The 22028-nt window shown below is 36.8% G+C and overlaps 1 protein-coding gene across 5 annotated transcripts in view; it reads left to right on the top strand.

The window, feature by feature from the left end:
- Positions 1-22028, top strand: part of APC (APC regulator of WNT signaling pathway) — a 140254-nt gene that overhangs the window by 41447 nt on the left and 76779 nt on the right. For 4 of the 5 annotated variants that reach the window (XM_029216000.1, XM_029215997.1, XM_029215999.1 and 1 more), the window contains exons 2-3: positions 10756-10908; positions 20730-20814. In XM_029216000.1, coding sequence (XP_029071833.1) covers positions 10774-10908; positions 20730-20814 — 220 coding nt within the window. In that variant the 5' untranslated portion in view covers positions 10756-10773. Of the gene's footprint in view, positions 1-10755; positions 10909-20729; positions 20815-22028 lie in introns of those variants that run through there. The other variant, XM_029216001.1, reaches the window with a different exon arrangement.

Below are 22028 nucleotides of genomic sequence, written 5' to 3'. Positions count from 1 at the left end.
GTGGATGCACAAATATCTGTTTGAGTTCCTACTTTCACTTCTTTGGGGGTATGTACCCAAATTTATGTTTTTAATTTACATAACTTTTGAACATTTTTAACTTGATACTGTTTTTAAGACCTGTTTTACTTTATGTCCATCTAGTTTGTCGTTCTAACTCTGCTATCTAATGTTCTGTAGTGTCTATCAGATGTGAAGGTCCTAGGTTTTTTCCAAATCTCTTTTACCACAAACTTTGCTATGGTGTACATCCTTGTATATGACTTCTTATAGACTATTTTAGTTACATATCAGTGTACAATAAATTACCCCAAATCTTAGTGGCTTAAACAACAAATATTTATTACTTTAGAGTTTCTCTGGGGCAGAAATTCAAGAATATCTTAATTGGGTATATGGTTCAGAATCTCTCATGAAGTTACAGTTAAGATGTCAGCGAGGGCTACAGTCACCTGAAGGCTTGACTAGACTGGAGGATTCACTTCCTAGATGGCTCACTCACAGTCTGTTTCTCCTGACCATTGGCAGAAGGCCTCGCTTCTTTTCCATGGGTCTCTACAATGGGCTGCCTGAGAGTCTTCATGACATTGCAGCTGGCTTCCCCAATGATCCCAGAGAGACAGAGCAAGAAGGAAGCCATTTATGACATAGCCCATCGCTTCTACCATATTCTTTTTATTAGAAGTGAGTCACTAAGTCCAGCCCACACAAGAGGAGATGAATTAAGCTCCACTTTTGAAGGTATAAGGTCAAAGAAATTGTGGATCTATTTTAAGATCACTACACAGTCAGTGAGATTTCACTGAAATTTATTCTTTGGAGAGGGATCACTGGATCATAGGGCATTTTTCGTATTGCTGTTGTAACAAATTATCTCAAATTTAGTGTTTAAAACAACCCAGATTTATTATCTTGCAACCCTGGAGATCAGAATTCGGAAATGGTTTCCATTGGAACAAAATCATAATAGCAGCAGTGCTGTACTTCCTTCAGAGGCTATCTGGAGAATCCATTTCCTTCCTTTTTTCCAGCTTCTAGAGTCTAACTGCATTCCTTGACTCATGGCCTCTTCTTCCATCTTTGTGTGAGCAGCACAATAAATCTTTCTCTGACTCTGACCCCCTTTCCGTCTTCACATATCCTTCTCTGACTCTGACTTTTCTGTCTCCTTCTTATAAAACCCTGTGATTGGGCTTCCCTGGTGGTGCAGCGGTTGAGAGTCTGCCTGCCGATGCAGGGGACACAGGTTCGTGCCCCGGTCCGGGAAGATCCCACATGCCGCGGAGCGGCTGGGCCCGTGAGCCATGGCCGCTGAGCCTGCGCGTCCAGAGCCTGTGCTCCGCAGCGGGAGAGGCCACAACAGTGAGAGGCCCGCGTACCACAAAAAAAAAAAAACCAAAAACAAAACCCTGTGATTACAGTAAGTCCACCCATATAATCCAGGAAAATTTGCCCATATTAAGATCCTTTACTTGTTCACATCTGCAAAGTCCCTTTAGCCTTGTAAGGTAATATATTCACTGGTCTCCAGGATTAGGACATGGACATGTTTGTGGGGCCACTGTTCTGTCTACTATAGGCATACACATACAGGTCTTCATTTGTTTTCAGACATACACATACAGTTCCTTGTTTTAAGCTGAAGTGGTTTTTTTAAAGTTGTATTTTTGTGAATGAATGTTACTTTTTGGGGTAAACTCAGATTTTCATTTACCAGATTTGTTTATAATATAGTATACAATGGTGACTAAGATAGTAAGCAGATATCCAATGAAGAATATTGAAATATATATTCCACTAGCTATTTTTAGATTCTTGGTTTTATTATCATTAATTAATTGATAAATTACCTGTCAGTATATTAGCTACTTCTGACATTGTTTATAATAGAAACTGAGAAACATTAAAGCAACGTGACTTTGTACATTTTAGTCTTGTTATCGTACCATTTCTGTGGGTACTCTATCCAAATCTCATCTTCTTTACACTGTGAAGATAGCTAGCCACAGTGTAGCTCCAGTCCATATTTGTGCCCTTACCTCCAATTTTCTCAGCAAGGTGTGACTCCCATAGACTCTATATCAATCTTTTGAACCCAAACTTGCCTCTGAATTGTAGGTAATTTGTATCTTAGCATGGGTCCCCTGTAAGTCAGAACCTTGAGATTCTGAGAATCTTGAGGCCTTGTGCGAAATACTTGCTTTGGGAAGTGATCCAGGAACAGGAGTAGTGGCTTAGAAAGTGTTAAATAGTGAAGAGGGACAGCCAGTATGTGTTCTCAAGTTGGTCACCACTTTGGATAATTGGGAAAGTCCTGAAAGCTGGGACTTTTAAAGAAGCCATATAAAATTGTCCATCTAAGGAAAAGAATTATATTTACTAGCTCCCATTCCCCTTTCGTCAAGGGTTGTCCCATCAAGTGTTCACTCTTTTATAGGCTGTATATGCATGAATGCTGGTGACCCACACTGGGTTGTCGCTGAGACTAGAACAGAAAACAAAAGGATACCTGTCAGCCGTTGTGCTGTCAGTTTATATCTTGCAGTGAGCTGATTGATGCGGCAATGACTAGAGTTAAAGTGAGCCAAGAGAATGTAAGATGAGACAGAAACGTCTGATTTATTTGTGTATGGATCCTATTTCCCCTTCCTACTGGAATACTACCCATTTGCTAGTTAATAAGATACTTGAGAATAAGGAACATGTCAATTTATCTTTTCCCCTGTGTTGTAGAGCTGCTGTGACAGAGTACCACACACTCATGGCTTAAAATCATAGAAATGTATTCTGTCACAGTTCTGGAGGCTGGAAGTACAAAATCAGAGCGTCAGCAAAGTTGATTCCTTTTGGAGACTCTGAGAGAGCATCTGTTCCGTGCCTTTCTCCCTAGCTTGTGGTGGTTGCTGGCAGTCTTCGGCATTCCTTGGTTTGCAGCTGCCTCACTTCAGTCTCTGCCTCCATTGTCACTTGGCGTTTTTCCTGTGTCTCTGTGTTCATTTCCTCACTTGGCCTTGTTTTAAGTGTACCAGTCATTGGATTTAGGGCCCACCCTAATCCAGTAAGACTTCATCTTAACTTGATTACAGCTGCAAAGACCCTGTTTCCAAACGAGGTCACTTTTCACAGGTACCAGAGATTAGCTACCTGTGACTCAATGTATCATTTTGGGAAACACAATTCAACCCACAAAAATCTCCTTATAATATTTGCACGGTGTCTTGTGAATAATAAGTTCTCAAATGTTTGTTGATTTGAATTGCATAGAGAGAAATCCATCATCTTACCCTTTTAATGGGAAAGTCATCCTGGACATTCTCTGAATTTGTGCCCTCTTTTTTCTCTTCTTTGCTCTCCATGGCTGTTTATTCTTGCATGTATTTATCTTTTTGTGGCTGTCACTGAGTAAAGCATTTTGGGAATTACAAAAGCTAAGTATTAGATACAAACCTTGTCTTAAAGGTAGAAAACAAAACTTGCCAAAGTAAAGTGGAATAATTAGAGAACAGTTAAGCCAAGTTGTATAGTATTTACTGTACAATCAGCAGGAAGACTCATTACTGGCTGTAGGAGACAGGAAGGTTTTATGTAAGGCAACAGAATTGGGCCTTAAAGGGTAGCAAAGCAAAGGGGAAAAGGATGGGGCATTCAAAAAAGGAGATGAATTATGAGCAGAAGTACAAAATAGTTTGTATGGAATGGTGAAGAGGGAATTACTTAAGGAGAAGGATTATATTGGAACTTAATAGAAAATAAGTTTGGAACATAGACTGGTATCGGGTACACCAGGTCATGAAAGCCATGTAGAGGTAGTATTACATGGTCTTAGGAGCATGAGCATTGGGAACAAATATGAGTTTGAATCCTGGCTTAGCCACATGATCTGTGTTTTTACGAAAATTATTTGCCATTTTGAAGTCCCAGCTTCCTTAACTCTAAAATGGGAAGTGATACCTACCTCACAGTTGCAAAGACTAAATTACATATATATTAATATATGGTACTTACTGTATTACATGACATGTAATAAATGGTAGGCTTTCTAAATTTCACCTGTCAAGTACAAAAATTTAACAGATATGCAGAGGATTTAAATAATATGCTACAGTCAATAAATAGGTATATAACTTTGAGAACTTTGTACACTTTTCCCTTTTCTTAAATTTCAATGAGATAGTTATGAAAATTAGTCATGTTCTTGACTACAAGGCAAACCTTAAAAAATTCAAAATGGTAGCATTTGTAGGCAACAATCTCCAATCAATCTAATAAACAATAAATCAGTGGCAATAAAAAGATGACTCACAAGTCATCTTATACACCTAATAATTGAGAAGAATCTTTTAAGTATCCCTGAGTCAAAGAGGAAATCAATATTAAAATTATGAATTATCAAGAAATAGAGACGGAAACATTTTATACTAAAACCTATGAAACATGGCTAAAGCTGTATGGAGAAGAAAATTAGTACCTTAGGGACTTCCTGGTGGTGCAGTGGTTAAGAATCCGCCTGCCAATGCACAGCACACGGGTTCAAGCCCTGGCCCGGGAAGATCCCACATGCTGCAGAGCAACTAAGCCCATGTGCCACAACTACTGAGCGTGCGCTCTAGAGCCCGTGAGCCACAATTACTAAGCCCATGTGCCACAACGACTGAAGCCCACGCGCCTAGAGCCTGTACCCCTGCAACAAGAGAAGCCACCACAATGAGAAGCCCGCACACTGCAACCAAGAGTAGCCTGTGCTGGCCGCAACTAGAGAAAGCCTGCGTGCAGCAACAAAGACCCAACGCAGCCAAAAATAAATAAATAAAATAAATACATTTATAAAAAACAAAAGGTTGGAATACTTTGTTCCTCAAATGTTTGGTAGAAGGTGTCTGTAAAACCATTTGAATCTGGTATTTTTTGTGTTAGGAGAAGGAAAGGGGAAATATTTAACTACTGCTCCAGTTTTTCAATGTTGCAGAACTTTTAAGATTTTCTTTTTCTTCGAGTCAGTTCCCCCCACCTTTGAGTTTTGTTCATTTTAAATGTTTGGGCTCTTCTCTCTCTTTAATCATAATCAGTCTTTTCAAAAAAACAACTTTTTGCTCTGATCTTCAAACTTTACACAAAGATATACAATGAAAAGGAAAGCTTCTTCTCAGCAGACCTGAGACCGTTTTTTCCAGAGGCAATGACTGTACTTTTGTATATCCTTTCAATGACATTTTTATCTTTATACAATCCTTTTATTTTTTACTAGAACAAGATGGACAGTATGAGACATAGTGATCTGTACTCTTTTTTGTTTTCTCCCCCTTTTTTCGGTTTGTTTTTACATCAACCTCATTCTTTTTAATGCCAATGTAATATTCCACTGCATGGATGTATCCTATTTATTTAAAAGTAGTTAAGCTTTTATACCAGGTAAAAACTTTTGCATTTGTTTAAAGGAACCTAAGAACCCAATCTGTCACTCCTAGTCTAGTAATAGACATCATCACTTCAGAGCTCCAACAGGCCCTCCATGTGCCTTACCCATTAACTAATCAGGTAAAATTAAAATGTTCATTTGCTCCATAATAGCCTTCTTGGAAGCAGGTATATTCCATTTAAGTATCTTTAGTTAAAAACAGAACTGTTTCCATGATTTAAATGCCACGTAATGTTCTTAAACATTTAAATCCCTGTTTCTTTTGTATTTTACCCTGGTGTGTAGTATAAGGAAGGGTGCAGTTTTGTCAGTTTCCTCATGGCTGTCCAGTTTCCATTGCCGTTTATTTAAAGTTCATCTTTTCACGTGTGTTTGAGATGCTACCTTTATTATGACTAAATTTACATATATTATGGAATTTAAAAAAATGTGTTCCCAGGCTTCCCTGGTGGCGCAGTGGTTGAGAGTCCGCCCGCCGATGCAGGGGACACGGGTTCATGCCCCGGTCCGGGAAGATCCCACATGCCGCGGAGCGGCTGGGCCCGTGAGCCATGGCTGCTGAGCCTGCGCGTTCGGAGCCTGTGCTCCGCAATGGGAGAGGCCACAACAGTGAGAGGCCCGTGTACTGCAAAAAAAAAAAAAAAAAAATGTGTTCCCTTGGTTGCCAATATCATAGCTTTTTTGTTTTTCTTTTAAATTTTATTTATTTTTTGGCTAGATTGGGTCTTCGTTGCTGCGCACAGGCTTTCTCTAGTTGTGGTGAGTGAGGGCTACTCTTCATTGTAGTGTGCAGGTTTCTCATTGTGGTGGCTTCTCTTGCTGTGGAACACGGGCTCTAGGCATGCAGGCTTCAGTAGCTGCAGCACGTGGACTCAGTAATTGTGGCACACGGGCTTCAGTAGTTGTGACATGCGAGCTCAGTAGTTGTGGCTCTTGGGCTCTAGAGTGCAGGCTTAGTGGTTGTGACACACGGGCTTAGTCGCTCCGCGGCATGTGGGATCTTCCTGGACCAGGGCTCGAACCCATGTCCCCTGCATTGGCAGGCAGATTCTTAACCACTGCACCACCAGGGAAGTCCTATTACGGCTTTTTAAAGCCTTTTTATTTTTAAATAACTTTGGACTTACAAAAGAGTTGGAAAAATAATAGAGAGTTCCCATGTACCCTTCACTTAGCTTCTCCTAATGTTAACATCTTACATATCCATAGTATAATGATCAGAGCTAAGAAATTAACTTACTGTACAGTACAGCTGACTTCATACTATTTTACTTATAATGGCTTTGTACAGTAATTTAATATGTGGTAGGTGTACTCCTGCTCTTTTTTCATGTTTTCCCTTTTTTGCTTGTTTGTTTTTTTTCAGTTTTCTAGCTGCAGAAAACAAAATAAAAACCAGTCTTATATAATATTTATATTGGGACCATGTACAATTTATAAATTAACTTAGGGAGAAATGACATCTTTATGATACTGAATCTTTATGTACACAAACAAGGTATGTCTTTCCATTTGTTGAAATGTACCTTTGTGTCTTTCAGAAGCATTTTATAGTTTTCTCATAATATGTTTTGAACTCTTTGTTCAGTTTATGCCTGTGCTTTTTTTGTTTTGGTTTTGGTTTTTTGGGTTTTTTTGCCTGTGTTTTTTTTAATTATAAATAAGATCTTTTCTTCCATTTCATCTTCTATCTGGTTTCTCTTTACACATATAAAGGAAAGGTTTCTGTATATTTTGTACTACACTAAATTACTAGACTATCTTGTTGTGGTAATACTTAGTTGATTCTTTTGGATATTCTAGGTATATAATTATATCATCTGCCAATAGTAATCCTTTCTAATTTCATTCTTTAATTGTGTTGACTGGTACAATGAATAAGAGTGGTAAAAATGGGCTTTCCCTTAGTTTAGCAATATAGTATACCCAGTGTTTCCATATTCTGTGGTACTGGCTTTGGGCTGCTATATATTGTGTTAAAAAAAAAAAAAAAGTGTCCTATTATATTGAGAATTTTCAACAAAACTGGACATTGAATTTGTAAAGCATCTTTTCATCACCTTTGGCATGATAATATTTTTCTTCTGTGTAGACCTATTAATATGTTGAATAATGTCGATTTTATAATAGTGATTTTTGTTGTAAATTTTAGATTTTCCATCTCTTTTTGTTGTTAGTTTTGATAAATTACATTTTCTAGTAAATTATCTATTTCATTTAGTTTTCAAATTTATTTACATAGAATTGAGCAAAGTAGTCTTTTATGATCTTTTGGTTTCTTCTTTCTATTGGTATTTTCCTCTCTTTTCATTACCATCTAACAGTACTGGCAAATACATCTTTTTTTTTTAATTCATTAAAACAAAACAATAGGGCTTCCCTGGTGGTGCAGTGGTTGGGGGTCCGCCTGCCGATTCAGGGGACGCGGGTTCGTGCCCCGGTCCGTGAAGATCCCACATGCCACGGAGCGGCTGGGCCCGTGACCATGGCCGCTGGGCCTGCGCATCCGCGTCCGGAGCTTGTGCTCCGCAACGGGAGAGGCCGCAGCAGTGAGAGGCCCGCGTACCGCAAAAACAAACAAACAATAAAAGCAGTTTAACTAATTTTTTAAAAAGTGATCCCAAACTTCTTAAATTATAATAAAGAATCCTTCAGATTTAATTCTAATTGAATCCTTCAGACTTAATTTTAATTGCCTGCCTAAACTTTTCTGCCTCCTTGCATTAATTTCTTAGGATACTGGTAAATTTGTTTTCCAGTCAACATTTGGATAAAAATCTAAATAACAGTCCTTTTGCTTTCTTCTCCCCTACCCTACTCTTAAGGGGTGAGGATCTCTTTACTGGGTATCCATACTGAAAAACAAATTTAGATCTTTGTATATTCTCAGTAGCGTGAAAGATTCAGAGTTTTTCCCCATTTCATGTGATAAATTTTGATATTTTTAATGATGCTGAGTGACTTTCATTTAAGATATATTGGGTATGAAATTCATGTGATTGTATAAAAGGCATTCTAAAATAAATTTATGAGTTCTTAAATTTTTCAGTAAGCAGTTTTGACTTAGGGATGGCTGCAACATCCTGCAAGGGTATAAGGCAAAGTATTACTCCATGAAACGTCTTATTTTTCCTGTAAAATTGTATGAAAGCACCCTGCTTTCTAAAGCAGAAATGACTTAAATGATTTGATTCTGGAGGGGGGAAAAAAGGTGATAAAAATTTTTTTTTTTAATATTTATTTATTTATTTGGCTGCGCTGGGCCTCAGTTGCAGCGTGCGGGATCTATTTCCCTGACCAGGGATCGAACCCGGACCCCCTGCATTGGGAGTGTGGAGTCTTAACCACTGGACCACCAGGGAAGTCCCATGATCAAATGTTTTAATTGTCCATCTGAAGGGCTGAATTCCTTTCCCTCCAGTGAAGAGCACTTTTAGTAGTCTCGTGTTCATTTTGCCCATCTGGTTCTTTTTGTGATTGTGTGAGGTTATAACCTCTGTGTCTTAGCATACTTCTGTGTACTTTGCTCTTTCTCTGTGTTATTACCTTTTCTCTTATTTTATTGTTTTAGTGGAAGATTACCTGTTAGGATTTAATTTGAAATGAAGATCCCCACTTCTGTCACATGGTTTTTAATGTGCTACCTCTTTTCAGACCTGCTTATTAGTGGTATGGTGTAAAACAGATAAGTGACCCCACCTATGAATTTCTCCCTTGTTTTTGAGACATCTCTGTCTTTTTCAAGGGGGTGAATTATTCTTCACCTCTTGTCCATTGGTTGGGGGACTGGGGCTTACAACAATAGATCAACAGTAGGTCTTACTAAGGAAGTTATGTTTCAAGTGTATTTTCGTAATATAACTTACACAGCACTTTTATTTTTAGACCCTCCTTTTGTTTCTTAATTCCAACAATATCCCTGTAAATTATATTAGAACAGGTAGTAAATGTCCACTGTACAAATGGTGAAATGAATTTCAATGAAGGGGCAAAGGTAAAAACAGGACCAAGACTGAAATTAAGACCCAGATCTCCAAATACAAGTCATTCTTTTCAGCAGTAAAGACTTTTGTGAGTGATCCCCACCTCCCAGGATTCCGTTTCCTCCTCAGGAATCGGTGGGTTGCACCAGTTTTATCATTGACTCTAGCCATTCGTGAACAGACGAGGCTTGAGTCCCTTGATTTCCCTTGTTAGGGACCTTCCAGTTCCTGAACCCCCAATACTGTCATGACTAGCCAGTGTTATAATTTGTCTGCCTTATTTTGTGTAGTGGATTTTTATTACAGAAACATTTTTTTTAATGTCCAGATCTTTAAGTATTGCTTGAGTACAAACTTTGTTATACTTTTTAGCTTTTAAATATAGGTAGAATTTTATTTATTCCTAAGTGAGTTTGGGATTAAACTAAAAAGAGAATCTGGGTCTTTGAAACTTGGTTAGTCTGAACGTAACTCCTAGCATTCTCTAATTCTTCAGGCCAAGAGCCTCTTATTACCTGGCTATCTTCTATATCTTTCTTTTCTCCCCTCTTCTTTCATAGTCTTGTAATTAACAGCCAGGCTCTTCTTCACTTCTCTTTGACAGTCTCTACTCCTGAAGGCATCAGTTTTCTTTAAGTGTCTTTCAGCCTCAGTCTGAACACAGTGGGTCCCAAGATGCATATGCCATAGCATGGCCTGTTATATTCATCCTTTTGGATGAATGTATTAGAATTTATACTAGTAATTATTATCATCTTTCTATCCAAAAGATTTGAAGTCTCAATCTAAACTTCTCCCTTGTGTCCATTTTGTTAATGACTGCCTTTTTAATGACGCCTTCTTGGAACTTCATACTTCCCTATGGATAATGTTTGAGACTAGCCTTTTATCAAATGAAAAGTGGTAGAATGCAATACCTAATCTCATTAATCCATTGTGGCTTTAAAATTATGTGACTATTGGAAAAAATCCAGAAATAAATTAATATTACCAATATAAATAAATTTCTTATCAATGATTATATTTCCTAAGTCTTGCCATTTAAAATATCTTTAAAACCTTCTAAAAAATTCTAACCTGAGAGAAATCTCATCCACCTGTGAAAAGACAAATGTTTTCAAACACTACTGAAGTTCTCTTCTATTTTAGTCCTATCTGTCTTTAATTAAGACCCCAGTATTTCATCCTCTTAGAAAGATGCTGCTACTTGCACAATATTGTTTTGAGATGGAAACTACTACATAAACACAATTCTTCTTATTAAGTGTCTCCAGGGTTTTGTTTATCCCTTTCTTTGTAAACAAGCAGCCACTATATTTTTAGTAGTGAATTTCAAAATCCTTTTTAACCTTATAGGTCCAAGGGTAGCCAAGGATGGCTGCAGCTTCATATGATCAGTTGTTAAAGCAAGTTGAGGCACTGAAGATGGAGAACTCAAATCTTCGACAAGAGCTAGAAGATAATTCCAATCATCTTACAAAACTGGAAACTGAGGCATCTAATATGAAGGTATCAAGACTGTGACTTTTAATTGTAGTTTATCCATTTTTATTCAGTACTCCTTTCTGTAAACTTGGGATTAGACACTTCACTTACTTAAAAGTGTGTTGTAAGTTAAGCAGTAATATGTAAACTCTTTCTTGCAAAAGTTAACATTTATATTTTTAAACAAAATGTTTTGAATTCATCCAGCAAATCATATAAAGAAAATGATTGTAAAACCCCAGTGACTCATTAGTTAGTTCTTAGTTATTTTTAAGCTTAAAAATAAAAGGCCAACTTAACCGTCACTATAGTGAGGGTGGGTATTCTGTGTAATTCATAGAAACTAGCCTCACAACCTTAGAATATATCTCAAGTATTAAATATTGCCATCATCCCCAACTCTCTCAGATCTTGTCTTCACTTAAGTGCTGCAATGATAGGTGATCAAGAAAATCAGGGTGCCCTAGTGGGAAGAGTCCTGAACTGAAAATCAGTACCTGGTCCTGTTCCTGGTTTTGTCATAAGCTAAACTACATACTCTAGGGTACCCTTCTAGAAGTTGCCTTATTTGGAAAATACAGTCATTGCACTAGCATAGATGATTTCCATGACACCTTCACGCCCTGAAATTGGTTTCGCAAATAACATTGAAAAGCTGTGATAACTTCCACGACAAGTTATAAAATATCATGTCTGCACTGGGGAAAATATGTTCTAATTTCAAAATAATTAAGGTTAAAGCTTTAACTGTTTTAATTTCCAGCTACTTAGGCAGATTCTCCTCTCCCTGAATTTAATAACTTTATAGAATTGGAGATTCAACAAAACTGTTACCTCCTTCTCTTTTAAAAAATTCTTCCTGCTACGTGTTGTTTCTGTGCCTTGGCTATTTTAACCATCTGGGTTTCCGACCCTTTCTTCCTGTCTGCTCACTACTCTTATTCCGTATTCATTTCCTAGTCTCTTCTAGTTCTTTTTCCATGCATTTTGAGGTCTCCCTTATTCTTCAAGCTTCTGTATATCACTGAACCATTTTTGCTCCTCTTTTAGTTTTGTATTCATTATCATAACAGTTCAGCCTTTTACTCATATGAGCTTTTCTTTCTTTTTCTTTCTTTCTCTTCTTTCTTTTCTTTCTTTCTTTCTTTCTTTTTTTCTTTCTTTCTTTCTTTTTCTCTCTCTGTTTCTTTCTCTCTCTCTTCCTCTTTTTCTTTCTCTCCCTCCCTCCCTCCCTCCCTATGTATCTATAAATCTTTTCCACTCTAATTGCCTATTTCTATGGCAGTAGCAATTGACAGATCTCCAAGATACCTACCTCAAGTCCTTTTGGAGATTAAGTAGACTATAAAGAAACATTTTTTCTCACCACAGACTTTGGGTGACCTTAAAAACAGCTGACTCAATTACCTACTAGGTTAAAAAAGTATAGTCTGGTATTTTAAGACAGATCAACATAATATATCTAAAATTATTGTACATGGCATGTGGTTTTAAAAGTTTAAAGATAAAAAACTTAAAATTCCCAGCAGGACTACTCTTTCATCTACTTCAGAAGTATACTTAGTAGGGAATTCTTCCTGGCATGCCTATCTCAATGTCTCTTTTGTAGTGCAGAATTCTGAGGTCCTTTTAAAAGTTGTTGGGTTTTTTTTTTAAACTACTTGAGCAAATTCAAAATTCATTTTTGGGAAACATTTTAACCTATCTTTAGATCCATCTCCATGTTGAAATGGAATGTCTCTCAGAGTAACAATACAAGTCAGACCCTTATATTTCTACACTAGAATATCAGGGTGACCTCTTAGCCATGTGGTATAATATACATCATGAATATTACTATTTAATATTAAATACTAATTAAATACTAATATTGTCTGAATTCAACTGTGAATTATTACTCAGCAAGTGCTTTTACAGACATCCTTGCTAAACCATCCACGTATTTCTTCAGGATTGGGTGTATGTTATCATAGCAGTTACGACCTTGTACTGAAATTATTTATGTATCTCTCCTTTTAAGAGGCTTTATGTATGGTGTTAAAGAATAGGAACCATGACCTGTTTATTTTGTCTTAGAATATTGAGTTGTGAAAAGACACTTGGAAACATTGGCACTTCTTACACTGGATTAAAGTTAATCCAAAACAATGGTTATTTCTCAAAAAATCACTTATTAGACTTTGGAATACATCATATGATCTTGAATTATGTTTACTGATCATTAACATATTTACTCTATGGAAGGCAAGGTGTGTCTCCTCCAACTAGGTATCTCAGGATTTCTGAAGTTTATGCAGTAGTACCATCTAGTGGCAAAAGAGAATACTGCTTTGCTATTGATTACATGTCATTGATACTATAAAAATATTTTGTGTGTGTGTGTCAGGAAAGTATGTGTACAACAGTTAGGGAAATGTGAACACTGTATATTTGAGAATATTAAGGAAATGCTTATTTTTTAGGTATAATGATGGCATTGTGTTTAGAAAGAATCCCTGTGTAAATATACATATCGAATTTTTTTTTTTTTTTTTTTTTTTTTTTGCGGTACGCGGGCCTCTCACTATTGTGGCCTCTCCTGTTGTGGAGCACAGGCTCTGGACGCACAGGCTCAGTGGCCATGGCTTACGGGCCCAGCCGCTCCGCAGCATGTGGGATCTTCCCGGACCGGGGCACGAACTCGTGTCCCCTGCATCGGCAGGCGGACTCTCTTCCACTGCGCCACCAGGGAAGCCCGTATATCGAATTTTTTTACAGAAGAAACAGTGTGTCTGAGATTTGTTTTTCAGATAAATTTGGGTTGTAGGGGAAAGGAGAAAATGGTTATGGGTATAGATGAAAGAAGCCCATGAGTTGATAGTTACTGAAGTAAGATGTGAGGATACATAGGAGTTTGTTATATTGTTCTCTACATTTATGTATATACTTGACATATCTGTAATTAAAATACAGATTTTGTGGGATTTAGATCAGATAAATGCAGCAATTACAGCTAAACTTAAGAGAAATTATGTACTATATTTTTTACTTCAGGGCTAGAAATGAACGTGATTTACTTTAAAATGGTGAGCATAGCAACAAGGTAAATATGGTGTGTTGTGAAGCATTTAAACTGAGATATGGCATGGTACAGAAAAAATTATCTTTAGGTAAAATATTAATCAACTATTTTTATCTTTTTTGTATTTTAGCAAAATGAAATATTTATAACTTGCTCTGTAAACTATAAAACCATACACGGAAAGCATCTTTTATTTTCAGAGTATAAGAAAAAATGAGAAGTAGAAATTCAAATTGGCACATTTCATAATTTATTTTGAAGATTTAATTACCAAGTATACTTTTATCTGGTAATGAAAAGAATAAATAACTGATATATTGAGAAAAACAGAAGTGAGTCAAGCAGAAACCCCCTTGAAATGACACAGTTGATCATTGATAAATATTTCCTATTTACTGATATGACCACAGCATATTTTGTCTCTAATAATTAAGTCCCTGATGTTTTTAAAATCTTAAAATGTTTTTTAAAATAATGTGATTATGTAATGTAACTAAGTAATTTTTTAAAACCAAACTTCCAGAGCCATGGCCGCTGAGCCTGCGCATCCGGAGCCTGTACTCCGCAACAGGAGACGCCACAACAGTGAGAAGCCCACGTACCGCAACAAAAAAAAAACCCAAACTTCCAGAATTTATAAAGACAAATGAATATTCTCTCCTTTAAAATTTACATATTAATTTAAAAAGCTGTCGTTTCTCAAAACATTTTTTTGAAGTATTTTATTTGGAATTGCTTTGCAGTTGTGTTGCATTTTCTCTTAAACACTCTCTGAAATTGAGGACTTCTTTAAGGTTGTATGCAGCATGCAGCCCCAGGCGATCATTCAGTACTACTGCAGCAACTAGAAAACACTGGACAAAAAAATTAAAATCGTACTTTTAAAGACATTGGAGAACTGTGAAATCATCAAGGACTGTATTAACTAAAATTCCTAAGAGGAAAGAGCCCTTTCTAGATGAGCTGAGATCACTGGTAATTTTCTTCCCCAGGGGTATTCGCTATTTCTAGGGACAGACTGATAATTCATCACTGGCACAGGACTCTACTGGAGGAAAGAAACTGTTGGAGGTCTTGACAAACACGTGGGCAGATGTGAAGTATTGACATTTAGAGGAGCTCCAAATGCATGGCTAGTTTTCCCAAATTTTCTCCAAATGCATGGGGCATTGGCTGAGTCTTGCTGTGGGGAAGGATGCTGGGGATGGACTGTGGAGGCAGGATGTTAGGAGGCCATGTCCTGCTAGAGGAATACTCATACAACAGGTCTCCTCAGTTTAAGTGTAGAGGAGAGAGACATTCAAGGAACTTGGCAAACCAAATCAGACATGAAGTTCACTTAAACTGCACCTGCAACCTATTTTCAGTTATTGGATGAAGGAAATCAGACCCCAGTGGTGGAAAGGGCAAACTCTTTGAGGCAAAATCTGATCTGAAGTCTGTATTGTTCTTGTATACGTAATGACTAGCATGCAGTTAAAAGTTACAAGAAATACAAAGAAATAGGAAAATGACTGATAATCAAAAGAACAAATAGAAAATAGAAGCAAATCCCAAGATGATCCATGTGTTGTCATTAGTAGTCAAAGATTTTAACATAATTTAAATGTTTTGAGAAAAAAGAAAAGATTGGGGCTTCCCTGGTGGCGCAGTGGTTGAGAGTCCGCCTGCCGATGCAGGGGACACAGGTTCGTGCCCCGGTCCGGGAAGATCCCACATTCTGCAGAGCGGCTGGGCCCATGAGCCAAGGCCGCTGAGCCTGCGTGTCCGGAGCTTGTGCTCCGCAACGGGAGAGGCCACAACAGTGAGAGGCCCATGTACCGCAAAAAAAAAAAGAAAAGGTTGGATTAAATGGATGAAAAATCAGAAAATCTCGACAGAGAATTGGAACCTGTAATTAAGAAGAGTCATATAGATATTCTATAACTGAAATATTTTTGACATTAACTTATTGGATGGGCTTGGTCACAGGTTAAACACAGGATTAATGAACTAGTGAGAAGATAGAATTAGTGAACATGTAGAAAGGTCAATAGAAAAATATCCAAACTGAAGCACAGAAGAGGAAGAAAAATGGAAAACAAAAAGTATATAAGAGTTATGAGGGACACAGGCAAATAGGTAAAAGCAAATATAATTGAAGTCTTAGAAGGGGCAGGGGAAGAGAATGGAGCAAAAGTAATATTTAAAGACGTAGTAGCTGAGAATTAATGTAAAGCTGTTGTAAAGTTATTAAGACAATGTGGTAATTAGAGTAGATTAGTAGACTAAGAATAATAGAGTTGAGAAAAATACCTACATATATATGGTCACCTGATTTATGATCCAGGCATCCCTGCAGATCAGTGGGGAAAGGCTGGTCTTTTCAATAAATGGTGCAGAGGCAATTAAATATCTGTATGAAGGAAAAAAAAAACAAAAAAAAACCAAGAGCTCTACCTCAAATCATATGCAAAAAAGTAATTCAGGTAAATCATATGCAAAAAATGTAAATGTGAAAACAGAACAGTTTCCTTCTGGAAGAAAACTTAGGGAATAGCTTCATCTCCTTAGAGTAGGCAAAGATTTCTTAAATAGAATGCCGAAGTACTAAAAATTTATCAGTGGGACATCATTAAAACCGACAGCTTTTGTTCATCAAAAGACTCCATTATGTTTCTGGAAGAAAATATAGGGTAATATCGCTTTGACCTTCATGAAGGCAAAATTTCTTAGTACACATAAAGCTCTAAACGTAAAAGAAAAAAAGGTATAAAATGAATGTCATCAAATTTAAAACTTAAAATCTTTTCAAAAGACTTCATTAAGAAAATGAAAAGACAAGGCATAGACTGGAAGAAAATATTTGCAGTACGTATATCTGATAAAGGACTTGGTTCAGAATATACAAAGAATTTTTACAAACCAAGAATTTTAAAAGTCCAGTTTTTAAAATCTGGCCCAAAACTTGAAAAGACAATTCAGAAAGGAAGGTAAATGGTCAGTAAGCACATGTAAAGGGATTCAACATCCTTTATCCTCAGGGAAGTGCAAATATCATTTCATTCCTACTCAAATCACTAAAATTTAAAAGACTGATCATGCCAAATGTGGAACATCAAGATGCTTATACATTGCTGGTAGGAGTATAAAATGGCACATCATCTTTGGAAAACCGTTCAGCAGTTTCTTTTAAAGTTAAACCCTATGACTCAGCGTTTAAACTTCCAGATATATACTCAAGAGAAGTGAGTGCATGTGTCCACCTGAAGATATGTGCAAAAATGTTTATAGTAGCATTCTTCATAATAGCCTCCAAACTGGCAACAACCCAAATGTCCATCAAGAGGGAGAATAAAGGATAAATCAGTTGAGGTGCATTCATACAGTGGATAACTACATAACATTAAAAAAAAAAAATAGCTGATACATGCAACAGCATGAATAAATCTCATAGAAATTTTGGTGAGCAAAAAACGTGAGACCCAAAAGACTGTATACTGTATGATTTCATTTATATGCAGTTCACAAGCATGCCAACTAATAGATACAGAATTCAGAATACTGGTTACCTCTGGGGAGTGAATATTGATTGGTAAGGGGCAAAAGGGAACCTTCTGAGATGCTGGAAATGTTCTGTGTCTTCCCTGGGTAGTGATTACATGGATACTTAGATTACATCAGACACTTAATATTGGTGTACTTTTCATATGTATGTTGTATCTCAGTAAAGCAGAAAAAAAATTAGGGCTAATTTTTATCATGGAATAGCCATAAACTATTCACAACAAAGTAGTGAGTAATGTAGTCATGCTGGATGATGTCATCTTGAGGGAAGGTAACTGGATCTAACTATGAATTAATAACGTGTGCATTTTTTTTCTTTTTTTGGTGAGGTTCATAACTCAGAATGTACAAAAAAAGTTTAATGGAACATATTGGAATGAGTAGCTTCCAAGGTGGCTGCTTTGAAAGTCTTAAAAAAAATTTTTTTAAACCTTAAATTTCAATAGTTTTATTTATTTTTGTGGTTAGAACTTTTATCAACAGACTTCTAACCACATGCACAGAAACTTAAAAAAAAACATATTACAAGCTGTGCATATTTACTGTTTATAAAAATTAGGAAATACGGGCAAACAAAAAGAGATATCAAAATCACCCATTTAAAAAATGTTTTTAATACCAGCAGTAACCTTTGATAATGTGTATATTTTTCTCTCTGCATTTTATACAGGCATGCATTTAATGGGATCATATTTTGAAGCATGCTTTTTAATATAGTTATCTTTTTATGTCACTAAATATTTTATAATATTTTCATAGTTCTGTAATATTCCATTGTATGGCTAATGCCATAAATTTATTTAATCCTTTATTGTTGGACATGCAGGTTTACATAGCCTTTTAATTTCTATTGTTGGTGTTATTTTAATTTTTCTTTATTATTTTTTAACATGTTTTTTAAAAACTGTTAATGTGCCATTAGTTTTGAAAAATCAGATATATGTCCTATGAGATGCCAAGGATTTCTTTTTCTTGTTGTTTTTGAACTCTTAAGTACTTGTACCTTTTCTAAAAACAATATTTTTTTGTAATACCTGTTGTTTTAAAATTAGGAAACCAAAAACAAGCAAAAAATTTGCTTGCAATTCTAACTTCCATAGAATACCACTGCAAACTCTTGATGATAGGCTTTGAAGAATAATCTTGTATAAAGAGAGACCTGATCAGAGCTGTGTTTTAAAAGGCTTACTCTGATAGTTCTGTGCAAGGTAGGACCATTTAGGAGTTTATTTTAGTAGTTTTGAGGTTAATAACCAGGATAGTGACAGTAAGAATAGAAAAGAGATGGCTATAAGAGAGATAATAGAGCTAGAATACAGAATTTGATAACTGATTGGGAAGATGAAGGAGGGGATGCTGAGGATTTGAGCCTGGCAGTACAAAAGAAGGCTATTGCCATTTAACTGAAGGAATACAAGGCGAAGAACAGGTTTTAGGGGCACAAAATGATAGTTCGGACATTTACATGTGCAGTGCATATCATCCAGATGCACTGGATGTAAAGCATCTATCAGTTATACTGGGAAAGTGAGTCTGAAATTTGCAAGTGAGGTTAGGATTAGACATATAATTGGAAGTTATTTGAGAAAGGCAGTTGTTGAATTGTGAGACTGGGGATTATAAGAAATAGGGATAAGATTAAAGGATCATTGAAAGACTACAAGCAGCAGTGGATGGAAGGAGAATTGGGATCCTAAACACTGCAGGTAGCCTACAGTGGTAATCTCAAACTTTATGGAAGAGATGGTGTCCTGATGTTTATACTAAATGTTTTAGAGTAATCTACATTCATTCGAGAAAGGCATCCCTGTGCAAATTTATTTCCTATCCCACAGTTGTGATACACTCTGACATAATTTCTGAATGTGGATATCTGTCACCTCCACGTTCCCACGTCTACTTATCTAAGCCTTTTAACCTCCAACATGGTGTATTATTTGAAGGTCAGATCTTAAGGTCACAGGCTATTTCTTGTTGTTAACATAGGGATTCTTTTCTTAATGCTTATAATGTCACTGTCAAGGTAAACCAGTGAAGTTGTCTTTGCTACATTTACTCACTTTTTGACAGATTTCCTTTTCAATCTATTTATGGATCATTTTTCATATAGAAGAACACTGCCCATAGCTATAAGATTGTAAATGTTCAAATACACTGTTTTGCATTTGGAAACCTAGTTGGCCAACAAAAGATTTTGCTGTGAACTAGAATGGGATGCCTCAGAATATATAAAATGTAAATGTATATAAATTACAGAAAAACTAATAGAAGATGAAAGTTCCCAACCTTCTTTGACAAAAATTTATCAACAGAAGGATTTAGATGGGAAAGGAAATAATGGATCAAAAGTCAGGAGACAGTGAGCATACAATCACTTAACTCTCTGCTGATTATAAATCAGTGTACTAGTAGAATGTACATAAATGTAGTATATAAAAGCTTGCTGTTTATTGGGGTGTTAAATAAAACAGCATACTGTGTTAATCTGGTGTTTTTCATGGCCATGTTGGTATAAGCTTAAGAGACATGGATTTTAAACACATTACTAGCTTTTGTGCCTCGGGCAAGTCTTTGAGTCTCAGTTGATCTCTCTGAAAGATGAGAATGATCCACTTTGCTATATTATTTCAGAAGTTGCAGATAATATATCTTAACTATTCCATATATATAGTATATTGCATGGAGACCACCCATAATCACCATTATCACAAAATACCACTGTTGTTGGGCTATAATTTATTATTCATAACTAGCAATAGGTAATATATGTAGAGTACTTTACAATTTATGATACGTTTTCAGACAGACCTGAAATCACTTTGTTCCCCAAGCAGACCTAAATGCCAAGAAATGTAGAAGCATGTCTTCAAAAAGTTATTTAGGGGACTTCCCTGGTGGCACAGTAGTTAAGAATCTGCCTGCCAATGCAGGGGACACGGGTTTGATCTCTGGTCCAGGAAGATCCCACATGCCATGGAGCAACTAAGCCCATGAGCCACAACTACTGAGCCTGTGCTCTGGAGCCCATGAGCCACAACTACTGAGCCTGCACGTCACAACTACTGAGCCTGCGTGCCTAGAGCCCATCTCTGCAACAAGAGAAGCCACCGCAATGAGAACCCACACGCAGCAATGAACACCCAATGCAGCCAAAAAATTTTTTAAAAATTAAGTTGATATTATTTTTAAAAATTACTTAGAATTTTGTCATGTTAATATATTGTGTTCTTTTTTACAGGAAGTACTTAAACAACTACAAGGAAGTATTGAAGATGAAGCTATGGCTTCGTCCGGACAGATTGATTTATTAGAGCGTCTCAAAGGTAGATTTATTTATTTATTTATTTATTTAACATCTTTATTGGGAGTATAATTGCTTTACAGTGGTGTGTTAGTTTCTGCTTTATAACAAAGTGAATCAGCTATACATATACATATATCAAAGGTAGATTTTTAACAAGTGTTTTAAAGTAATTTTTTTAAGCTCTAGTTGTCAGCTTTAGGTGTATATACCCAAGTACAGCTTCTCTTGTTTAGAATGTTGGTATTGGGTTTTCTTGGCTTTGAATAAACTATTTTAGATTCCTTCCTTGATAATTTTCAGCTCTTTCTAAAACTCATTGCTGTTCCACTAGTCACTAAATAGGCCTTTAATAAGCTGTATGCCACAAACTGGGCCCACTGCTTCATTTGAAGGAGTCAGTGACCTTCTTTGTTCCGTCCAGTATAGAAGTGCTTTATCTTCATACATATGGCCTGATTTTTTGTGGGACTGTTTCTCTTATAGAACCAGGAGTCAATGAATTTCTCTGAGCATCAGCATTTGTGATAAGGATTTCTTCTGTTTCCTATATAAATTTGCTGCTCAATAGCTACCATAATTTAGTACTCCTACAGGCTTTATGTAATATATATAATGTATTATCAATTATTATAAAATGGCTTAAAATCAGAGGGCTAAAATATGAACCAAAGATTTCATTTTTAAAAGATAGAACCGCCAGGAGGTGCTGAGGAGGGAGTCACGGGGTGGCTCAGTGTGCTGTGTGTAAAGTTTTCTCCGCGGGGGGCTGGGTTCACCTGACAAGTTATCTCTGGAGTTCAAGTTTGAGTTGAAACCAGCCTCAAGTTTCACCTGTCCTCACTGACCCATGGATTTCTGTGTGACCAGCTGTGTGGGTTACAGGCTCTAGGTGCTCCAACCAAGTGTCAGGGCTGTGCCTCTGAGGTGGGAGAGCTAAGTTCAGGACATTGGTCCACAAAAGACATCCCAGCTCCACATAATATCAAACGGCAAAAATCTCCCAGAGATCTCCATCTCAATGCCAAGACCCTGCTCCACTCAACGACCAGCAAGCTACAGTGCTGGACATCCTATGCCAAACAACTAGCAAGACAGGAACACAACCCCACCCATTAGCAGAGAGGCTGCCTAAAATTATAATAAGGCCACAGACACCCCAAAACACACCACCAGACGTGGACCTGCCCACCAGAAAGACAAGATCCAGCCTCATCCACCAGAACACAGGCACTA

The sequence above is a fragment of the Monodon monoceros genome, unplaced genomic scaffold (assembly GCF_005190385.1).
Source record: "Monodon monoceros isolate NGI ecotype Baffin Bay Population unplaced genomic scaffold, NGI_Narwhal_1 Super_Scaffold_12, whole genome shotgun sequence".
NCBI lineage: Eukaryota > Metazoa > Chordata > Mammalia > Artiodactyla > Monodontidae > Monodon > Monodon monoceros.
This window is presented reverse-complemented; position numbering and strand designations above follow the sequence as displayed.